Source organism: Lepisma saccharinum, chromosome 1 (assembly GCF_977018435.1).
Source record: "Lepisma saccharinum chromosome 1, izLepSacc3.1, whole genome shotgun sequence".
In the NCBI taxonomy this organism is placed as follows: Eukaryota; Metazoa; Arthropoda; class Insecta; order Zygentoma; family Lepismatidae; genus Lepisma; species Lepisma saccharinum.
Genome location: NC_139229.1, coordinates 114,030,363 through 114,052,431, shown reverse-complemented (window position 1 = coordinate 114,052,431; position 22,069 = coordinate 114,030,363). Strand labels below are relative to the sequence as shown.

Below are 22,069 nucleotides of genomic sequence, written 5' to 3'. Positions count from 1 at the left end.
ATCGTGGTTTGAGGACAATCGGGTGGAGGTGCTAACTGGCCCGCTCAAAGCCCCAACTGGAACCCCCACAGAACATCTTTGCGATGACTGGAGTGTTGGTTGCGTGCCAGACTCACTTGACCGAAAACAACCCATGAACTATTCACGAGGCTACGGGGTGAATGAAAAAAGAACATCCACCAGCAATATACCAGTAATTAGTGGAAAGCCGGCCCAAAGAGTAAATGCTGTAATAATAGCGAAGGGAGGTCTGGCATCTTATTAGTTACCTGGCTGGTGTCTTTGGAATAAACAGCACTGGGTGTCCGGTGACTTTTGGTTATGTAGTGTACCTCAGGGCTTCTAAAGCTAATTTTAGTGGGTTTTTTTTGTGAGTTTTTCTGTCTTTACTTTTTATTTTAATACCTCTTTTATTGAAAGTCTTGCACAGTATTTTTATGCAAGTATCATTCCACAGTCAAATTGATCATGAGTAAAAGTTAGTGCATACATTTGCCTTGCGTTTCAAAGGTTCAGAGCACAAGTGGTGTAACTCCACTTTTTATGGAAATTGAGTTACATGTATAACTTAGAACTGTGATGTATGAACATTTCAGTGCTAGAAGTAAGTATCTCCTAAGTTTCAAATTCTTGCTCATAGAGCTAAAGAACAGCTAAACATAGTACTAAGTTCGAACAAGTGTTCTCGGGTTACTGGAGAGACCGACGAGTAAAAGAAACCATAGCCATTTCACGGGAAAGCACCAATCTGAGGGACGTGAGATTCCAGCTCAGTCACTGGAACTCGCTCCTCCGTAAAAACAAAGCTCCAGCCAATAAGAACACCAGGATCCAGAGCGAGCCAATAGGAAGACAGAGTCCAAACTTGCCCCATCATAGTCATATATTTAACCCTACACTGGTCTCCATTTCTATATTCCCTGATGATGAGAGCAATCTATGTGCTCGAAACGTTTGAAGCCAACTTCAACTTAACCTGGCTGGTAAGGTAAAACGAAAACACTTGTTCAAATCACTTTCCCAGGAAAACTATAATTCCTATAATACTAAGTTTTTTAAATGTGCCTTTTCCTGAAAACCGTCTTGAATGGAGTTGTACCACTTGTGCTGTGACTGCCTTATTTGTTTCATTGTTATAGCTGTAGTTGGAGATAGGTATCTGACAAGGTAAGAAGTAACTGATCTGGGCGTCCACAGTACAACAGTAAACTCTTAAATACACCTTTGTACCACCCTTAACCAAGCCAAAATAGACATGAAGAGAATTTCGTTCCCAGTTCTGAAGACTCCTGTAGCCCATTTGCTGAGGATCACATCTTCCACGCATCCACTCAAATTAGACCTTTCTTGTCCAATATGGAACTATAGTGGAACCACAGGCAAAAGGACCTGTGCATCTTACTCACACATGGAGGGGAGGGGCAGAGTGGAGCATGCTTCCTTATGATCTGAGTTGAACTGATGCAGGGAAAGATGCTAGAAGACATTTCTTTGTGTGGACGCACTATAGAGTAGTTTCAAAATACACGTTTTTGATTATATTTTTGATGAACATGTGTGATGCAAGATTAACCCTTTGTTGGTATATGTGTTCCAGAGTATACGGTGAGTGTGGCACTCACATATGGATTTCATTGTTTTTTGTCATTTTTTTCGAATATCTATTTACATTAATTATATCGAAAATAGTGTATAAATATGTATTGCCTAATATATATCACTTGTTAAAATTTGTTATTTATTACATAATAACAAAATTATATTCTTGTATTGCAATAGTACTATTTATAAAGACAAATTATCAAGAAAAGAACAATAATTTTTGTAATTTTATTTGGAATCTACTTTTTCTATTAACTATTTTACATAACTTAGTAATAAATTCAATAATTTGTTACTTGTTGCCGAGAGAGATGTACATTCTACTTTGTACTTTCATCCGTCCATTATATTGAGTAAAAAGAGGCTTATCTCCATTAGGAGATTGATCCGTGTTGCTTTCATTATCAATTTTCAATGACTCATCTGCAAAACATTATCTTCTGGGCCCTGAGCGTCAAACACTGTACCCAGGTCTTCTCTTTTGTGATCACTTGGTTCAGCAAGCAATACTCGGAACTGCTGTTGTTCGTGTTCATTTAGACAGAAATAGTGGCAGTAATAAGTGAATGAAATCAAATCAAATAATTACTGAAGAATCAAAACAGATAATAGTGATACAACATGAATTCAGTGCACACGAAAAATATGTGTGCAGAAAATAGTTACGCTGTTGGTATACGTGCAAGCGTGGACTGTCATCAAAATGGCGTGTCTGCACAGACTAAGAACAATGTCAAAACTTATAACTGGTATCATCTGACCATACACATTACAAAAGACAGCTACACAAAACCAGAAAGTGATATCATTACCTGGGCCTGTGAAACTTTATATCCAAGGGTGAGTGCCGTGCTAACATGTATACCAACAGATTCTTAATTATGTAGTTGTTTATTGTTAAGTCTCAAGTTGTGAGAACTTTTCTTTTCTTTGTAGATATTGGGATGATTGGGTACGGCAGCCACAACAACGCAAGGGGCGGGCATGCATACGTCCAGAAATTTCGAGAACGAAAACTTTTGGGAAAATAGGTGTAAGCAAGTAAGTTGTTTGAAAATAATTTTCTTTCAGTGGGATAGAACAGGGATCATTAAAATACAAAATGGTTAGTTATTTTGCATGTCTAGACTAATAAACTTACACTCAGTATGTGTTGATATAATGAATATTTTTAATTTACTGATATGCAGTGGCACATTGTTAGTTGTGACAGAAACAAATGACATGATTTGAAACTGACTATAGAGCGTCTCAACCTTTAAAGTCAGTATGGGTTAAATGGATCGCTGTGCTGCCAGATCACCTAACGGAGGCACATCGAGTCGCTGTTAACTGCTAATGATTGCGACAAATTTACTTCCTTAATATTGTATAGGAAATCTTCAAAATCTACGTATTTGATGCATTTTGGGAAAAACGATAGTTATCTCAAGATTTGCATGTAAATGTTTATATTTCAAAGTAACTATTTTACATTTGCATTATACCATGTGTAATACACGCAACTATTGTTACTTCTTTCGTTGAATGTTTTATCCTTTACATAAACAGAATTATATAAATGCAAAAACAAACATTAAAATATATTTTTTGTGGAAAATAAAGTAGTAACAAAGTGTGCTCACGTACCTTTAAGCGTAACTACTGTTCTCGTCTGGTAATGACATTACATCCTACAAAAAAAATGTTTCTCTTGATGGACCCGGTTCCATCGTATTTTCTCGTTCTGGCATTATTTTCTTTCCCCATTCTTTTTGACTACTTCTTTGCCGGTATTCTGAGAGGACCTTCGGTTTCTTCCTTTCGTATTCTGTATATAAGACGTTCAGAACACTCCATAACATCAGCCGTTGTCTAACCTGCCTTGCTGATATTCATTGACTTTAAAAAGTAATTTAACACACGCATAACTATTATGCGTTCTTTACCTCGAAATTTACCAATACTGCATCTTTTTCCAGCTTCTCTATCCATTATTAAACGAAATATGTAATTTACATGCAATCCACAATTGTCACACTGCACTTCCTACGAACCGGGGTGCATGCAACTGAATTGTAATGTAACCTTGGCGGCGTGCAATGAATTTGATACGCGAGACAACCCACGTAAACAAACTACGATTGCCCAATAAATAACGGTGGTGTGGGGTAACAATGCATTCTAAAAATAAAGAAGCAAAAATCCTAAAATTTGATGACATACTGAAATCTTTAAACAGCTGTAGATCAAAAACTATTTGACGTAGAGAGCTCAAATTGGTGTTATTCTCTTCTGATTTTAATTAACTTTAATTTGAAATGCAACATGACTGTGGTATTTGAATTTTGTATTTTTTTGTTGTCCCCTCTAATACTCTAGGCTTAGGAATTTGGTGTTGAGGAATATTATCACGGTTATTAAACGATATTATGCTCTTTACATAATTAAGTATTTTCAAGCTGACGGAAGTTCCAAGCAATTACTGAAAGGTGCATTATTTCCTATGTAATTGAACTATTCAACTTTGTTCTCTAGCAAATTTCTTGTTATTCACACTTGCATACAGTTTATTCGTTAGTTTTGTTACCTATGTGTTTGCAAGATAAGTTGCCCCTACATTAGAAATCAGTAGCAGCAATTGGGTGACAAAAGTGGGAGGGGCAAGGACAGTTTACTTTTTCTTTGTAGACTAGGCTTGGCATTAAGAGGCTATAGTTTAGGGGCAAAAAGTGAAGGAGAAACTGCCCCTCTAATGGCAATCACTGTTAGAAATAAATAAATTATGTGCAGTTGTTCTGAGTCTGCTGTATGAAACCATGTCCATATGTAAATTTTTGGGGAATGAAAGAGGGTAGCCAAGAACATTGGTGTCGCGGAAGTTTGTATTCTTCTAATACAGTGATTTTCAGTGGGTCTGGACACACACTATATACGCCCCTGTTCCATACCCCTCAATACAATAATACAGTGAGATGAAATGAGATTTCTCTTTCTCCAAATGAACTTCCATCAAGGCTCCCTCCTCCCTAATCAGAGGGTCTTAGCACGCTATGCTGAAATCTACAACAGAATGAAGGTTCAGTATGGAGACAATTGTTTAAGTCCAGGGAGAGTGTACTAAATTAATGGATTCACTGATCAATCTGGTGTTGCACTACCTCAGTTGTCACGCAAACTGGCCTCCCACTCCGGTGTTCATCACTGACATTCGTCTTCAGTCTTTAAATCTTTCCACCCATTCATACACTCTCCCCTGACCTAAATAGTGGTCTCCGTACTGAACCTTCTTTCTACTGAGGTTTAAGAAGGTTTCACTCGCTCTGACCACAAGAAAAAGAATTGCTCTTCTACAGTGCAAGTCAACAGTATAGCGACCATGTTGTATGCGCTACTGCGCAGGCGCATACTGCTCCATCGTCACGGCACCTTTATGGCGTGTTGCTAATATAACGGTACCATAATGAGTACCATTATAACGTAAAAAATAAAATGAAGTGATCAGTTAAAATTTACGATTTGAGTTTGTATTTGGAGGTTTATATTTGCCCAAAATTAAATTTACATCACATTGGCTTTGTTCTAATTGAAGTACATATCTAAACTTCAAGCATTTAAAATATTTTTATAACTCAGCGATGTAATTTGGTTTGTGATGTATCAGGATTGTACTTACCGTAGATTGCCAATTTATGCAAAATCGCACATAAGTTTGGTTTCAACAGGTTTTACTTGATCATTCATAAGTATATGGGTGCGAACATGTATTTAATATGTATTACTAACGCGTACAAACCATTTGAAATAAGTTTTGGTAGAATTTCGTCGATAAAATTAAGATTTGTTACAATGAGCGCCTTGAAGAGTAATCCTAAAGTTATAAAGTTGTGAAACATAGCCAACTCTCATAGAGGGAAAAATCTAAGATGTGCGTAAAAAAACTTTTTCCCACCAAAATTATAAAACTTAAAATAACCTTTGATGGTAAAAAGAAAATACGTAAACAAGTAATAGAGTATTGTAATATCTGTTTTATTGTATCAACTTTGTTTTACAATCATTTTCATGTATTATCTCTACAATTGCATAATTGTCACTTGAAAAATATTAACAAATTTGTATTCTGTGCATATGGTTGTAACAGTGTGAGTTTGGATACACTGCATCATCTAAAAGATCGCTGACTCGGAGGATGGAGTCGTTAAATTTTACAGAGACTTAAATTGGGTCTATTTTTCTTATAAAACAAGATTTATCCGTGAAACGTGATAATCTGGTGGAAATAAGCATCGTGTTTAAGTTTCGAACTTAAAAAACTCATTGATGAGCTTTTAAGGTCCAAAGGACATTAAAATAGTGACCTGTCAGAAAGACGTAAATTGGCCGCCATCTTATCTTCATAAGGATATTTCAGATAAGTATTTTTGGATTGCATATAGCCATAAAATGCAAGATATAAGTTATTAATGTGGACAAGTATCTTTTATTTTGAATTTGAAGAATCTGCTGAACTTATGTATAACATGTGTTAATTTTGTTCGTCGAGTGAATCGAATATTTGATGCTAATTGTCTCGATAATAACTTCGCAAAGCTGGAAGATTTTACATGTGGATACAAAGTGACTTGGTATCTTGCTTAATAGGAAAAGAACCTTAAGATATGTAAAAGTGATATCGAAAAGCAAAATCTTAGTTTATTATATATATGTATACTGAACAATATGTAAGAATGCATGCTTCGATGTTGTTAATCTTCTTTTAATACATTGTTCGTTAATTATTGATTTCTGGTAATTTTATTTATTACTCAAAATGTTAAAACCGTTATTGGATCAGTAACTAAATACTTATAAAATTTTTCGACTTGAACTTCTTATAACGTAGGATGTAAACAAAAATCAATTTTCATTAATTCCTTTGAAAAAATGATCGCGACTTGATGTCAGTTTGCCGAGGAAAGAACGTCGCCGGTTATACTAAGGAACCTTTTTGAGGACCGAAACACAAATTTTTGTTGTGCATAAATCTCCATGAAGTTTAGAATATGATTGCTGTTATTTAATGACTTCCCCTCATTCATTTACAAATTTGCTTACCTGATATTAAAAGTTATAAATTTTAGGTATTTTCATGTCATTTGTACTCCAAAAATTATAAAATAGACTAATATGAAGACTTCAACATCAACCACTCAGCATGTAGTTCGGGTCTTAACATGAAAGTCAACAAATTTCGCACACTTCACAATACAATAAAAATAATTTTCATATGAACCCATTGCCATCCCATTGTGAAATTTTGCACATAAATAGTGAAATGATGTCTTCAAAACACATATTTTTCAATTATTTTTTTTTAAAGTTTTTTAAAAATAACGAAATTCAAATACCACAGTCATGTTGCACTTCAAATTAAAGTTAATTATTAAAAACAGAATAGAATGTCACCAATTTGAGCTCTCTAGGTCAAATAGTTTTTGATCTACAGCTGTTTAAAGATTTCAAAATGTCGTCAAATTTTGGGATTTTTGCTTTTTTGAAAGTCAATAGCCGAAAAATCTGAAGTTTGGCAGTTTTCATTAACTTTACTGGTACTACCCACGCACCAAAAATTATCTATTTCTGAGATGCCAAGGTTCAGACCCCGGTTGATTTGGCATGGAATGAGCCGATGTTGATCTTAGTTTTTAAAATTTGCTTATTTATAGTTGGGCGATGTTTTATTCATTTGTAGGGTGCCCAGTTAAAAGAAAAAAACTAAACAGGTTTTAAATGTGTGCCATGTGGTTTATACTAATGCAGAAGATAAATATTGACATTAGTAGAGGTGTGGTTCATAGTACAGCAGTGAAAAATTTTGATTTTGAGTAACTAGAAAGTAACATATCCTTTTTACCCTCTGTAAACAATAAAATAACACTGTGATGTGTAGAGTTGGAAGTGGTCGGAAAAAAAACTGCTTTTTTTCTATGGCTTTTTTGGTTGGGCTTTTTCGGATTTTTTCACGAAAGTGTCTCAAATCAATGAAAATACAGGAGTTGGCAGTATTTTTCCTGTCCAAAGGTTTTCGTTTATCTCCCTACTGTAAAATAGACACTCATTTCTAAATATAAAATACAATTTACAATATGAAATTCATAGCTAGACATAAATAGTGTTTTCAAAAAGCTGGCTTTTTTGAATGGGTGGTTCTTTCTGAGAGCTATCTTCATATTTTGATTGGCCTATTAAATATATCTATGCAGTATAAACATATTCACATAAGAGTCATTCCATGCGAAATCAACACAGCCCCCAACCTGACCATCTCCGATTTTCATGAAATTTGGGGAGTTGAAACTATGCATGGAACTTAGTAACTATGAAAATTTTTAGTTTTGTTTGTCTTGTAATTGTTAAATATGAAAATTTTTAGTTTTGTTTGTCTTGTAATTGTTAAATTATTCAAGGTCAAAGTTCGCATAAATTGCCCTTTTTGAGCCTGCTTAGCTATACTAAATGTGCTGTAACTCCGCCACTATTTCGTCTAGGAAGCTCAAATAAAGCTTCTTGTACAGGGAATTGAACAAGCTTTCCAGTGATATATAACAAGACTACCTTTGGATAAAAATATAATTTTGTCACGTGACCTTGACCTTTGACCTTGAATATCTCAAAACATGTCATTACTAAAAATCGTGAAAAAATATATTTGGTCCCTCATGCCATACTCTAAATCATATCAAAAAATCATTCTGGGACTGCAATGGGATCAGAAGATACAAAATAATATGCGTAACTATGTGACTGATAAAAGCCCCATTACATGAACTATGACGAGTCAAGAGTCCTTTAACACTCCCTACAAAATGTAAAGGAGTTATCCTGGTCATGAAAGAAATAGGTTAGGCCCAGGGAGATCCCTAGCTGTGTGTCAAGTGCAGGTCCGGCATATTGTTGACCGCCATATTGAATTGAAGGCAAAAATTTCAAAGGAAAGGGTGTGATGTGATATATCAAATCAGGCTAGAATTTCACGAGAAATGAAGCAGCGAAGGTTTTTCTAACTTATTTTTAGGCAGCAAAACGTTATACGCACATCTTTCACTTACAATATATGTACATTATAGTGTTGTCAATATTCCTGTGAGCACACTCGTTGACGTCTCTCAAACTCACATAGAACATTTGGCAATATAGCAGGTGCAACATCGTCGCAAGCAGCAACTATGCCTTCTCTCAGATGGTCAATATCAGGGACTTTTATTGCATGCAGCATTCTCTTCAAATGTTTCTGAAGGTAAAAGTCCACCTAAGATGTTAGATCTTGGGAATGTGGAGGCCATTTAATAGATCCCGTCTGCCCATCAATCTACCTAGAAATTTACCATGAAGAAATTGCCAAAATGTTCACATATTGTGGTCACACACTGTCCTGTTTCAAAACTGGAAAAGTGCCATATCCCCTAAGCAAGGATGAAAAACCTGTTCACTTAACAAATCCAAGAAGCACTCAAGGTTCCCTTGTTGAATATCGACCAACCATTCCCGTTCTCCATACACTACAGCACATCATTAGCTTACCAGCAACAACCATTCGGCTGGGATCTGTCTACTGTAGATTATCAAATCACAGGTATTGCATGTAATTTTTATTAACTTTACCGTCAACATAAAATTTACCCTCATCACTGAAGATTTTTTCATTCCAATGGAAGTATCACGTAATTCTTTGAGATACTTTTCCCAATATTCTCCACTATTCAAGTATTTGGTGAATGATGCTGATTATAATCATATGCAATGGTGCGTATACTTCTTTCTCTCCCAAGATGTCAGCGTGATCTCGATGAGTTCCTAACACGTTAGGAGCATTCTTAATACTTTGTTTTTAACACCTCGAAAAGGAGAAAATGGTTACAAGTATGCAGTAATAGCTTTTTGTTTGTTAAAGATACTTTGGAAAAACCTTCGCCGTTTCATTTCTAGTGAAATTCTAGCCTGATTTGATATATCACATCACACCCTTTCCTTTGAAATTTTTGCATTGGCGGTCAACAATGTGCTGGACTTGCGCTTGACACACACAGCTACGGATCTCCCTGTGCCTAACATATTTCTTTCATGACCAGGATAACTTCTTTACATTTTGTAGAGGGTGTTAAGGGACTTTTGACTCGTCATAGTTCATGTAATGGGGTTTTTATCAGTCACATAGTTACACATATTATTTTGTATCTTCTGATCCCATTGCAGTCCCAGAATGATTTTTTGATATGTTTTATAGTATGGCATGAGGGACCAAATATATTTTTTTCACGATTTTTGGTGATGACATGTTTTGAGATATTCAAGGTCAAGGTCATGTGACAAAATTATATTTTTATCAAAAGGTAGGCTTGTTATATATCACTGGAAAGCTTGTTCAATTCCCTGTACAATAAGCATTATTTGAGCTTCCTAGGCGAAATAGTGGCGGAGTTACAGCACATTTAGTATAGCTAAGCGGGCTCAAAAAGGGCAATTTATGCGAACTTTGACCTTGAAAAATTTAACAATTACAAGACGCACGTGACTAAAAATTTTCATAGTTACTAAGTCCCATGCATAGTTTCAACTCCCCAAATTTCATGAAAATCGGAGATGGTCAGGTTGATAATTGCACATATCTGTGTTGATTTGGCATGGAATGACTCATAACTAGAGTAGTTCTGTATGTGCCTTAATAGAACCTAATAGTATGATATATTTTCAATGTTTGAATTTGTTATACGAACATGTGCATGAAGCAGAGAAGAAAATACTGCTCTACCTTTTGAAAATCTAGTATCATATCTCTACATTAAATTTGTATTTTGGCTTTCAAGTACATTACGTATAATTTGGTTAAATGGCCGCCAGACCTGGTCACAGAGCAACTAGTGATGTATTTTGGCTGCTTGTTGCAGTGGTTCTCAACCTTTGTGAGACCACAGTCCAGTAAATTTATTTCTTAAAAGTCGATGCCCTGAACCCAAAATTTTACTTCATACATACTTTTCTGATCTTTAAAGTTATATGGAAATTAATATGCACCCTTAATTAATATTAATATATCAACTACGGTATAATCATAGTTCAATTATGTATAGACTTGCTGTCAAATATAAAATTATATTTAAATTAGTCGTCAACCTCTGGCAGCAACGGACCTTTTTCAGGCCCAGCTGTTGAAAAAAACTGCCACTAAAACTGAAGCAGAAGCAAGTTAGTCTGGCCGCAAGAGAAAAAAAACTATTAAAGAAATCTGGACTGAACCTACAGTTTGAAATGAGATCCAAAGCACTCTGCCTCCAATGATTGATTGATTGATTTGGTGTTTTAAGTCCACTTTATGCACAGTAAGGTTATTCGGGACTGGTCCTACAGTTTAAAGTGGGATCCAAGCCACTATGTGCCTCACTAGGTATCAAACCCAGGACCTTGATTACAAGGTGATAACGCTACCACTATGCCATCAGGGATCTGCCTTCACTGCATATTGAACCTCAGACCCCTTCTTATTACAAGGCAACAGCATCACTTTATTCTACTCCAGAGGCCCATTCATGATTATGAAAGGAACCTTGCCGGCCTTTTTCCAACAACAGTACTTGCAATTTGTTCTCTGTGATTTACAGGCTAAATTAAATCTTAATCTCTGATGAAGTAGCAAACAATCGAGTTAAGTATAGAAAACATTCAGATCGAAGCTCCACATGACAGTCTATGCAAGCATCCACCACATATGCACAAAAAAGACAGAGGCAACATGATGCACACCATTGAAGGAGCTTTCAGACTGAAGTCACAGATGACAAGTGACACAGACACCTTCAGTATAAAGCAAAGCATTCACCGTGCATGCAAGAATAAAGACCAAAGCAGCACGATGCACGCCATTGAGAAAACAGTATAGCCCGAGCAACATGCAAGAGACATGTGTAGCTTGTTGTCGCACTTCAGTTCAAAAGGCTGAATGAATTACTGAGGGTCTGCTTCCAAGTGACACATGTCACTTGTTGCTTTGGTCTGAAAGTTCATGGAGAAAACTGTACAGACCAAGTGACACTTGCAGCTTATGTTGCTTCGGTTCGAAAGGTTGCATTTACTTCTAAGGGTTGATTTCCGAGAACCACGTGTTACTTCCATCTCAAAGCTCTGTTAAACAGGACATATACACAAATTCACGTAATGCGTATACTTCTGCATATGTGTTGTGAACAATAAAGATTTTTAATTGTCCTTAAACATCGAATATTTTGATAATTAACATTTGTTTCATATTTTATGACCAACATTTAAATTGAGACACAAACATGCAAAAGGTTGTTTTAAGTCCATTTCATGGTCAGATATGCACATCAGGACTACACGTTAGTTTTACCCCTAGCTTACCCGTGCAGTACCACAAACTTACATAATGTGGGGGGGGGGGACTCACAGGCCCACACTTATTTTTATCTTCAAAATTCAAGAAACTGTTGTATTATTGAATCACTGCTTCCTTTTCTGATGATATATGTGCAGTTATTTATTAAATATAATAATTACAAAAATTACTATCATTAACAAAAAAAAATAACCAGTTATTGCATGAGTATCTCGCATATATTTTATCATTCACTAAAACTCACAAAATCCATAATAAATTTTTATTAATGCTTTTTTGTTTGTATAGGTGCAGCTGTTAATTAAATATAATAATTACAATATTTACCATCATTACCAACCAATTGTACACTGTCACTGGCTTGAGTGTCTCAAATGAGACTCACTCAAAGATGGTCCCTGTTATGCGCACCAAGGGCATTTTGCCTCCTAATTATATTACATTTATGTTTCTGTGAACAAAAGTAATATTGAAATAATGGGAACACCCTAGGGAACAATGTGATTTATTTTCAAAAAGTTTAAAAATCTAAAAAATAGTGGTGGTGGGCCTGAGAGCCTTAAATTAAAATTGTATCTGAAGCATTATGCAATATATGTTTACTGGGATTGGCCAATATTTGTCTCTTGGCTGCTACATCATGTGAATCTTTTTAGCTAGTTGTAAAATATGTCACTACAACCCTGTAAACTCATAACAGTAACGTCAAGTGGAATGGGTTAGCTGTAATTGGTATAGCCAATAAAGCCAAAATTTCCATTTTTTTTTTTTTAAGTTGGCTTTTTATGGGAAAATAAAACCGTCCATTCAACAAAGCCGGCTTTTTTGCAACTCTAGTGATGTGTCTCAATATTACAATGTTCCATAAATATATTGTGGAATACATTATGAAAGCAATATGTAACAATCTGTATCTTTAGGTTCATTTTTTTCCTGATGATTTCATATTATATGTAATAATTCCATTTTTACACAGTAGTTTCTGTTGAATACCTAGTGCTTATTATTAATTAATTAATTATGTATATTTTGTCTTGCAGTGGTCTTTTCTATGAAAAGCACTTGAAATATATAAAACTCAATGACAAATTTGTGCCTTTTACTCAGAAGAATTTAACATACCTTTTAAAGGTAAGTTTTATGTTTTAAGTTGTTCAAGTTAATTTCAAATAAGAAAAATATGGTAGCTGGAAGTTGCATGTAGGGTAGAGCTGAAACAATACATGCCTATTTGAGCAATTTAAAAATATTCTGTAGTTATAAATGTTGGGACAAATTTCACACTTTGTAACATTAAAAACACTAAGTTGCTGACCAAGTCAGATTTATTAAGAAATATAAACACTTAACAAGTAACGTTTCAACCCTGTATCAGGATCTTCCTCAGATGAAGAACTAAACTAAAGCCAGTAGTTTTAGTTTAGTTCTTCGTCTGAGGAAGATCCTGATACAGGATTGAAATGTTAGTTGTTAAGTGTTTATATTTCTTAATAAATCTGCCTTGGTCAGCAACTTAGTGTTTTTAATATGGAAACAAGGCTTAATTATATTACTTTGTAACATGTGTAAGAAACTATTTGTAAATGTTTAGCATTTGTTAATGTTAGTACAAATTATTTTTTGTTATAACAATTGCTATTTTTTTTCGCCTTGAAAGCCCTGATAAGAATTTTATCTGGATCATGGATTGGTCACACTGTAGATCATATTAATGATCAGATTCATAACGTTCAGAAAATGCATCCCACTTTAAACTAGGTCCAGTCCCAATTAGCCTTACTGTGCATAAAGTGGACTTAAAACACAAACTCAGCAGCAGCACTGTTCAGAAAGATAGCAGATATATTCAGTGAAGGGGGCGTGTGTACAAAAGAAAAGTAGAATTTATGAAAGGGCTGAAAAAAACATTGCAGAATTCTGATGTAATATATTTTTATAAATGGTCTGCAATTGAATGCCCAATTCTACCATTTTTTTATTTTTAGGAAGTTATAGATTATGTAGTCTGGTTTTGTGCAGTTGGAAGAAAATTGTCATTGTGATGAAATCATCAAAACATATCATAAAATTTCTGTAATTTATATTCAGCAGGCAAGCCAGGTAATGGGCAAAATCAAGAGCCAATACATGCTGCAAGGTGGTTGTTTTTTAGCTTAGGTGTAAGTTGTGGGACTTCGGTGTGTTTTTCAAGTCCCAGATAATGGCAGTTTATTCCCACTGTATATATAATATGCTGGTTGGCAATACTGAAATCAGTCTTTATATTTTTCTTCACAGGATAATTATGACGTCCAGTTTGTTAAGCAAGTGTATGACAGTCCAGTTGTAACGTTTCAGGAACTGAAAAGTAACTCCATTGTACACAAAGGTGCAGTTAGGATACCTTATCACACAAAAGATATTTATAAGAAAACATCCAAAATACTTGGACTCATGGATGATTTTAAAGTAAGTACATTTCCTTCCACCGTGTCTTGCAGTGTTGTAATAACCTATTCTTACGTAAGAACAAATGACAAAAGCTGCTGTACATATGTATAAAATATTCCTTCCTCATTTTCGGAGAAAACAGCATTAAAATTCAACACCACCTTCTGTTCCGTCTCAGTTCCTATGTCTCTGCACTACCTGATTTTTACTGGTGTTCTTCCTTTCTCCACCATATAGGTAGACGAGTGGACTTGATTCGCCATCGAGACAATTGTTGATAGCAGAATAAACTTTGCTCGTACCCAGTACTTGTTCAGAAAGTGTTAAGATTGAGATGTAAAAAGTTTAACCATGGTACTTTATATTTGAAAATAGAGGTGAAACATAAAATATAAAAATATTAATGAAGTTAGCATAGCATGATGTAACCTCATGTATGTCCAGTGAGGACACCATGATTTGGATCTTATATTTAAACACTAGGTCCACTCCCAATTTGCTGTGCATAAAATGGACTTGAAAACAAAAACTTTGAAATCAGAACAGGTTAATATTTGATTATGCCATTGGCACTATTCATAATACAATATGGATTTTATTACTGAAGTAGTGCCTTTATTAATGGTAAGATTAAAAAAAGCAGGGTTTTTTTTTTTCTGCAGAATTGTAGCCTATTGATGAGCAGTCACATCAAATTTTCTTCAGTCTTCACATGGACATTTATGATCAAACTCTATGGATGATTAGTTTGGTACTTTGCTATTAATATAGGAGTACATTAAATATTCAAAAATACGTTAGAGTATTCAAATTATGTGAACGACGTTTCGGAAGCTTTACTGCTTCCTTCCTCAGGTTGTCGTTTTCGGCTCGGAATATCAAGCCACGTCAGAGAAGTGTCATGTGAGGATACTGGGTGAAAGGTTTGGGTTAAAAACACTTCATAGTGCTTGACCTATACAAAATTAAAACCTCTTTGCTAAAAACCCCTTAAAACTCACAATAAAACATGTTAAAACCACCGCTACGGTAAACTGGAGTGGCCGTTGAGAGCCTAAACTCCCTGTCAAAGTGAAGCGAGCGGGCAGATGGCGCCGTGCAGCAGAATGGTATTTCCCCTCCCCCGAGAGATCCCTCCCCTCTCTTTTTCTTCCCCTCGTCACCAATCCAAGGATAATTCCCGTTCCACCTCGGCTGCTTTCCTTACCTCCGATGTGACATGGAAGCCCATCGGGGCCCTTTTATTATTCAAATTGTCCCACTTTTTAAAAAAGCTAATCCATACGTCATCTAAATTGCCCTCGTCCCGGTTCAGTTTATTTCTGTGTCCCGCGCATATAAATGCCGTTTCGTATACGTTCCTATCCAATTTACTTTTACTTCTTTTGATAACCTCTCTTTTTATTATTCTATGCCCACTGTTTATTATATGCTCTGCAAGCCCCGTTTTCGGATCCCTTTCTTTGATGTTCTTATCATGTTCGCCCCATCTAATACGCATGTTCCGGCCGGTTTGTCCAATATATTCCATCCCGCAATTGCATTCAATCCTATACACCCCTTTTTGTTCATCAGGGTTATCTCGAATTTTTACCCCCCTCTTATAATCCGTGAAATGCTTTTCAATATTTCTAGGTGCTCTCGTCCTGCATTTCACACCATACTTTTTCACTGTTTTTTCAATTTTCTCCGTGAGCCCTTTACAGTACGGTATCCCAACATAATTAACTTTACTATCCAACCCTCCCTCCTCATTTTCCTCCTTTTCTAACCTGCTATCAGAATCGGGGATCCCCTTTGAAATATTCTTCCTTGCTCTCCTAGCTAACACGTTCATTTCATATTCGGAAAATCCATTCTTCATTCCTACCTCTATTATCCACGATATTTCCTTTTCTTTTTCTACGGCATTATTGCATAACCTCTCAGCCCTTATGAAAAAGTTTAAATAAACATTCGATTTGACCCTACTTGAATGTTCCGATGCCTTATTAATATAAAGACTGCCTGCCAGAAGTTTATGAAACACCCCTGTCCTTATCCCCGTTTCAATTTTGGTAATCCTTAGGTGCAGGTAGTTAATTTTACCTTCTACCGAATTCTCCGTAGTGAAGCTTATTCTGTCCTCTTGTTTTCCTAACTCCGCAAAAACAGTGTTAAGATCTTTTTCTTTTCCAACTACAAGGATATCGTCCACATACCTACAGTAATATTTTATGTTTACTCCCACCCTTTCCATAACCGCTTTTTCTAAGTAATGCAAGAAAATGTTTGCCGCAAAACCCGATATCGGGTTGCCCATCGCTAACCCTTCTTTCTGTCGAAAAATCTTATCGTTTACGCGGAAATAATTGTACCCGGTTACAAGAAAAAACCACCTGACATATTCCCATGCTACCAATATATCCACGTCATGGTCTAATAGCCATCTTTGAAGGCAGTCACCGGCTTTCTCTCTCGGTACACTAGGGTACAAATTTGTTACATCAAAGCTGCTAATTTGGTCATCCCTCCTGATTTCTAAATTTTCAATTGACTTTTTTACCTCAAAGGAGTTTTTAACGCTATACTGGGTGTTAACATTAATCTTCTTCATTCTTTTAATTAATTCCTTTGCCAACCCATACCCTGGGTGTTCATAGGTGGGGATTATTGGTCTAAGTGGGATCAGTGCCTTGTGCGTTTTTGGAATGCCGAATGCTGTGGGGATATTCCCCTCCTTCACTTCTTTAATGAGCTTCTTCTTTTTCCCGCTGCCTAAGGTTATGCTGGTTTCTATCCCACGTATAATCTCATTTCTAATTTTACTAATTGGGTTCCCATTAACCATTTCGAAATCATTATTTAGAAAGCATTCTTCTAACTTACTTTGATATACGCCTTTTTCTATTACTACCATCTTATTTTCTTTGTCAGATCGAATGAGATACATATCGATATCGGGTTTTGCGGCAAACATTTTCTTGCATTACTTAGAAAAAGCGGTTATGGAAAGGGTGGGAGTAAACATAAAATATTACTGTAGGTATGTGGACGATATCCTTGTAGTTGGAAAAGAAAAAGATCTTAACACTGTTTTTGCGGAGTTAGGAAAACAAGAGGACAGAATAAGCTTCACTAGGGAGAATTCGGTAGAAGGTAAAATTAACTACCTGGACCTAAGGATTACCAAAATTGAAAAGGGGATAAGGACAGGGGTGTTTCATAAACCCCTGGCAGGCAGTCTTTATATTAATAAGGCATCTGAACATTCAAGTAGGGTCAAATCGAATGTTTCTTTAAACTTTTTCATAAGGGCTGAGAGGTTATGCAATAATGCCATAGAAAAAGAAAAGGAAATATCGTGGATAATAGAGGTAGGAATGAAGAATGGATTTTCCGAATATGAAATGAACGTGTTAGCTAGGAGAGCAAGGAAGAATATTTCAAAGGGGAACCCCGATTCTGATAGCAGGTTAGAAAAGGAGGAAAATGAGGAGGGAGGGTTGGATAGTAAAGTTAATTATGTTGGGATACCGTACTGTAAAGGGCTCACGGAGAAAATTGAAAAAACAGTGAAAAAGTATGGTGTGAAATGCGGGACGAGAGCACCTAGAAATATTGAAAAGCATTTCACGGATTATAAGAAGGGGGTAAAAATTCGAGATAACCCTGATGAACAAAAAGGGGTGTATAGGATTGAATGCAATTGCGGGATGGAATATATTGGACAAACCGGCCGGAACATGCGTATTAGATGGGGCGAACATGATAAGAACATCAAAGAAAGGGATCCGAAAACGGGGCTTGCAGAGCATATAATAAACAGTGGGCATAGAATAATAAAAAGAGAGGTTATCAAAAGAAGTAAAAGTAAATTGGATAGGAACGTATACGAAACGGCATTTATATGCGCGGGACACAGAAATAAACTGAACCGGGACGAGGGCAATTTAGATGACGTATGGATTAGCTTTTTTAAAAAGTGGGACAATTTGAATAATAAAAGGGCCCCGATGGGCTTCCATGTCACATCGGAGGTAAGGAAAGCAGCCGAGGTGGAACGGGAATTATCCTTGGATTGGTGACGAGGGGAAGAAAAAGAGAGGGGAGGGATCTCTCGGGGGAGGGGAAATACCATTCCGCTGCGCGGCGCCATCTGCCCGCTCGCTTCACTTTGACAGGGAGTTTAGGCTCTCAACGGCCACTCCAGTTTACCGTAGCGGTGGTTTTAACATGTTTTATTGAGAGTTTTAAGGGGTTTTTAGCAAAGAGGTTTTAATTTTGTATAGGTCAAGCACTATGAAGTGTTTTTAACCCAAACCTTTCACCCAGTATCCTCACATGACACTTCTCTGACGTGGCTTGATATTCCGAGCCGAAAACGACAACCTGCAATAAAGCTTCCGAAACGTCGTTCACATAAGAATACATACTCACTTGCGTAAGTAGACCAATTTGAATACTCGAACGTATTTTTGTTTATTGATAGTGAGTAACACGCACGTAACCAATATGCTACATTAAATATTAATTTCATATGCCAGTGCTGCAGTTTTCGAATTTTCCTTTCCTTTCGATTAACTACTATGGCATTCCAAAATCTGAAAAGTTACATATGCTTAGAATTTCTTCTGGAGCATTTGCGTGAATGTTGGTGTGGTTTGCTTTTCCTTGATATTATAGTTTAATAGACTTATGTAGTCATGAAATGTTAATGATCTACAAGGAATTCTAAGCATATGTAATTTTTCAGATTTTGGAATGTCATAGTGTTCTCTCAAAGGTCAATCTGAATCTTAAAATTTCAAATGCCAACTTCGCATACTCTGATATTTTTGGATAATTATATAATATATACAAAAGTTCATAATGTATAAATATTAAAAACTGGTATGCGAAAATTTTATTTTAAGCAATGTTATTTGAAAGGGAGAGAAAAGCACAGTTCCCACACTCTTTTGCAAAACCAAATTCCCTGAATTTTCTCCAAGTTTTCCAGGTACTTTTAAATAACATTTCAGACCATGTAATAATTTAGAATACCAATAAATAAATCAAAAATTAAAAACAACTGGGGGAAAAACTGAAATATCTTCAGTTTCTAATCTTGCCGAACAAAAAGAAAGGGATAAAATGCATTTAATTTCCCTGACTTTTCAGTCCTAAGTTGGTATCCCTGACTCCAGGTCAGTGGGAAGCCTGATGTGGTTATTTGTTACAATTACAGCATTCCAAATTGCATGTACTTAATAGTTTTAATTTATTACTTTCAGAGTGGCGTACCACGTACTGGCTACAGGGGTGTTGTGAGTTTTATGCACAAGACTAGACGAGTATTTCTAGCTCCAAGTGCAAACTGGAAAGGATATGATCCTTCATGGAGCTAGCAGTAATACATTTTACATTCGTAATGACAATAGGTGAAAGTATTCTTGCTATTTGTGATAGCACTGGCAAATCATGAGGAATAATCCAAACTATTCATTGATTACAGTGATTAGTGTCAATTTCTTTTTCTTTTTGAGAGTTCTGGAAAAAAACTTCAACCCCACATCCAAAGAGAAGCTATGCCAATGGCACATACATGCCAAGTTTTAAAAGTACATATATATATATATGCTGATGTATATGTGTTTTATCAGTGCACATTGCATTTGGTTGTCACAGTGAAGTGGAGGCTTACAACAGTGATTGTTCCAATCTTCAATTTTTTTTCTTGTATGTTGGGAGTGCACTTTAGCATGTACACACGTACCCTTTAATTACATAATTGTTATATTTATCTTCACTTCACCTGTAAATTGTTTCAATTTGGTGCTAATTATGAATCCTAGCAAGAGCATTGTTATAGATGCTAGTGCAAACATATTTCACATAGGAGTTTATTGGTGTATGACAATTTTTAGCCTTTACTATTATGCTAGACAGTGCAGGAGTAACGCTGTGTTTGAAATATGCCTCAAAATATTATTTAAACCACCCTTAACTGTATACATACTATTTTTTCTGCACAAGTGAAGTTCATATATATATATATATATATGTATGTGTGTGTGTATGTATATATGTACACACAGACACCTGATTCTGGAAATTTATATCTGTACTTTTGTTTATTGGGTTTTTGCTGCCAGATGGTGCATTTATGTTTATGTTGAAAGTTTTTAAGTTTATTTGATGGTACTTGTTTTTACTTATAAATGTAATTGAATATGTGATTTTTTAAAAATTTTGTTGTAAATAATTTGAATTGTTAGAACTATTGTGTGTATTATATTTTGTGCATGTGCACTGGAAACTTGACAAAATGAATGCAGCAATCAAAGACATTGTGTTACAAATAGAACAGAATTAGAAATGGTGAAAGGAAGTAAGTCTGTATTGCCTACAGTGTTTCACTGAGACAAAATAAACAGGAGTTATTGCAATCTAAAAAGGTTGTCTTACATTTATTGTAGAATATTTCATGCATGAATTAATATTATATGTAAGACTTTTTAAAATCTTTAATAGGGATGAATTGAAATCTCAGATAAGAGATGGTCCATTACAGCTACTGAGAAGTTTCAATTAGGTAAAGGTGGCACAGGCTGTGTGACAGTAATACAGTGAAATCACAATTATACGTTTTGCGATAGTACGTTTTTTTCTGGCGGTCTCTGCCAATTACTCTAAACCTGTGTGCTATTATATTTCAGTTATACGATTTTTCCAGTTACACGTTCAACGAGTTTGGTCTCAACAAGGATAAGACTTCAGTTATACGTTTTTAACTCTACTTGCTGGAAAGAATGCTGCTCTGGAGTTCAAGATTTCAGTGATGATAACATCTGCCACACTTTCTCATACAGATTTTCTTATCAGCTGCAAACATGTGACCAGACTCTCGACTTGGAATTCTATTTATGTCGCTTGCATCGGAGGGCATGGAATGGCCAATGTACCCTTGAACTAGATTGGCCTGTGCTAAATAATACTAGTTTTGTTCTTTGCATTGCAGTGGGCAAGTCTGATCTCTTTCAAGCTGTCAGACAAGTCACTGGCACCACACTTCTCCACCTGTTGTAAACATTACAAACCTAGCTGAAGAAAGGTAGGGGGGAGTCAAGAGCTGCCTGCAGGGGAGGGTGGAGTTCCGCTGTGTCTTATTACCATCATATTTAAAGATAATACGTTTGTTGAAGAGAGAGAGAAGTTGCAAAACTTTTTTTTGTGTAAAACTAAATCTCAGATAAACTAATTATTGAACACTGACACTTATTTTTACCTTGTGAATGGTTCTAAAGAAAGCAGTGATTATACTAAACACTCTGTGCATTTTCTTTCTGCAAGCGCCATTTGAAAAAAAAAAAAAAACACTTTGTTTCCCTTTCGTTACTATGGGATAAATTGAAGATAGAAGGCTATAACTGCTCAACTACTGCATGTTTTTGAAAAATTTAAATTATAAATGTAAGAATGAACAAAAAGCAACATTTTTTAAGAAACATCCTAGAATTAAGGGTCCAGGGGTGTGAAGCCCAAAGTTAGAATTTTTCCGTAATTATGCAAAATTTCTGAATGCCGTAATTTCAATATTTTTTTTCAAAGTTGCTGTACAAGCATTACATATCCTCATAGTGTGGTCTTTTGTCGTGCTTCCCTCAAAGCTTGGTCCATACAGCCAACAATAGAAGCAAAATTCCT

General features: G+C 35.7%; 1 protein-coding gene across 1 annotated transcript in view; it reads left to right on the top strand.

Moving 5' to 3' along the window:
• Window positions 1–20,837, top strand: part of Mgat1 (alpha-1,3-mannosyl-glycoprotein 2-beta-N-acetylglucosaminyltransferase) — a 39,898-nt gene extending 19,061 nt beyond the window's left edge. The window contains exons 9-12 of the mRNA XM_083136446.1: window positions 2,539–2,643; window positions 13,012–13,102; window positions 14,249–14,419; window positions 19,657–20,837. Of these exons, the coding sequence (XP_082992572.1) occupies window positions 2,539–2,643; window positions 13,012–13,102; window positions 14,249–14,419; window positions 19,657–19,770 (481 nt within the window). The 3' untranslated portion in view covers window positions 19,771–20,837. The remainder of the gene's footprint in view (window positions 1–2,538; window positions 2,644–13,011; window positions 13,103–14,248; window positions 14,420–19,656) is intronic.
• The last annotated feature ends 1,232 nt before the right edge of the window (window positions 20,838–22,069 follow it).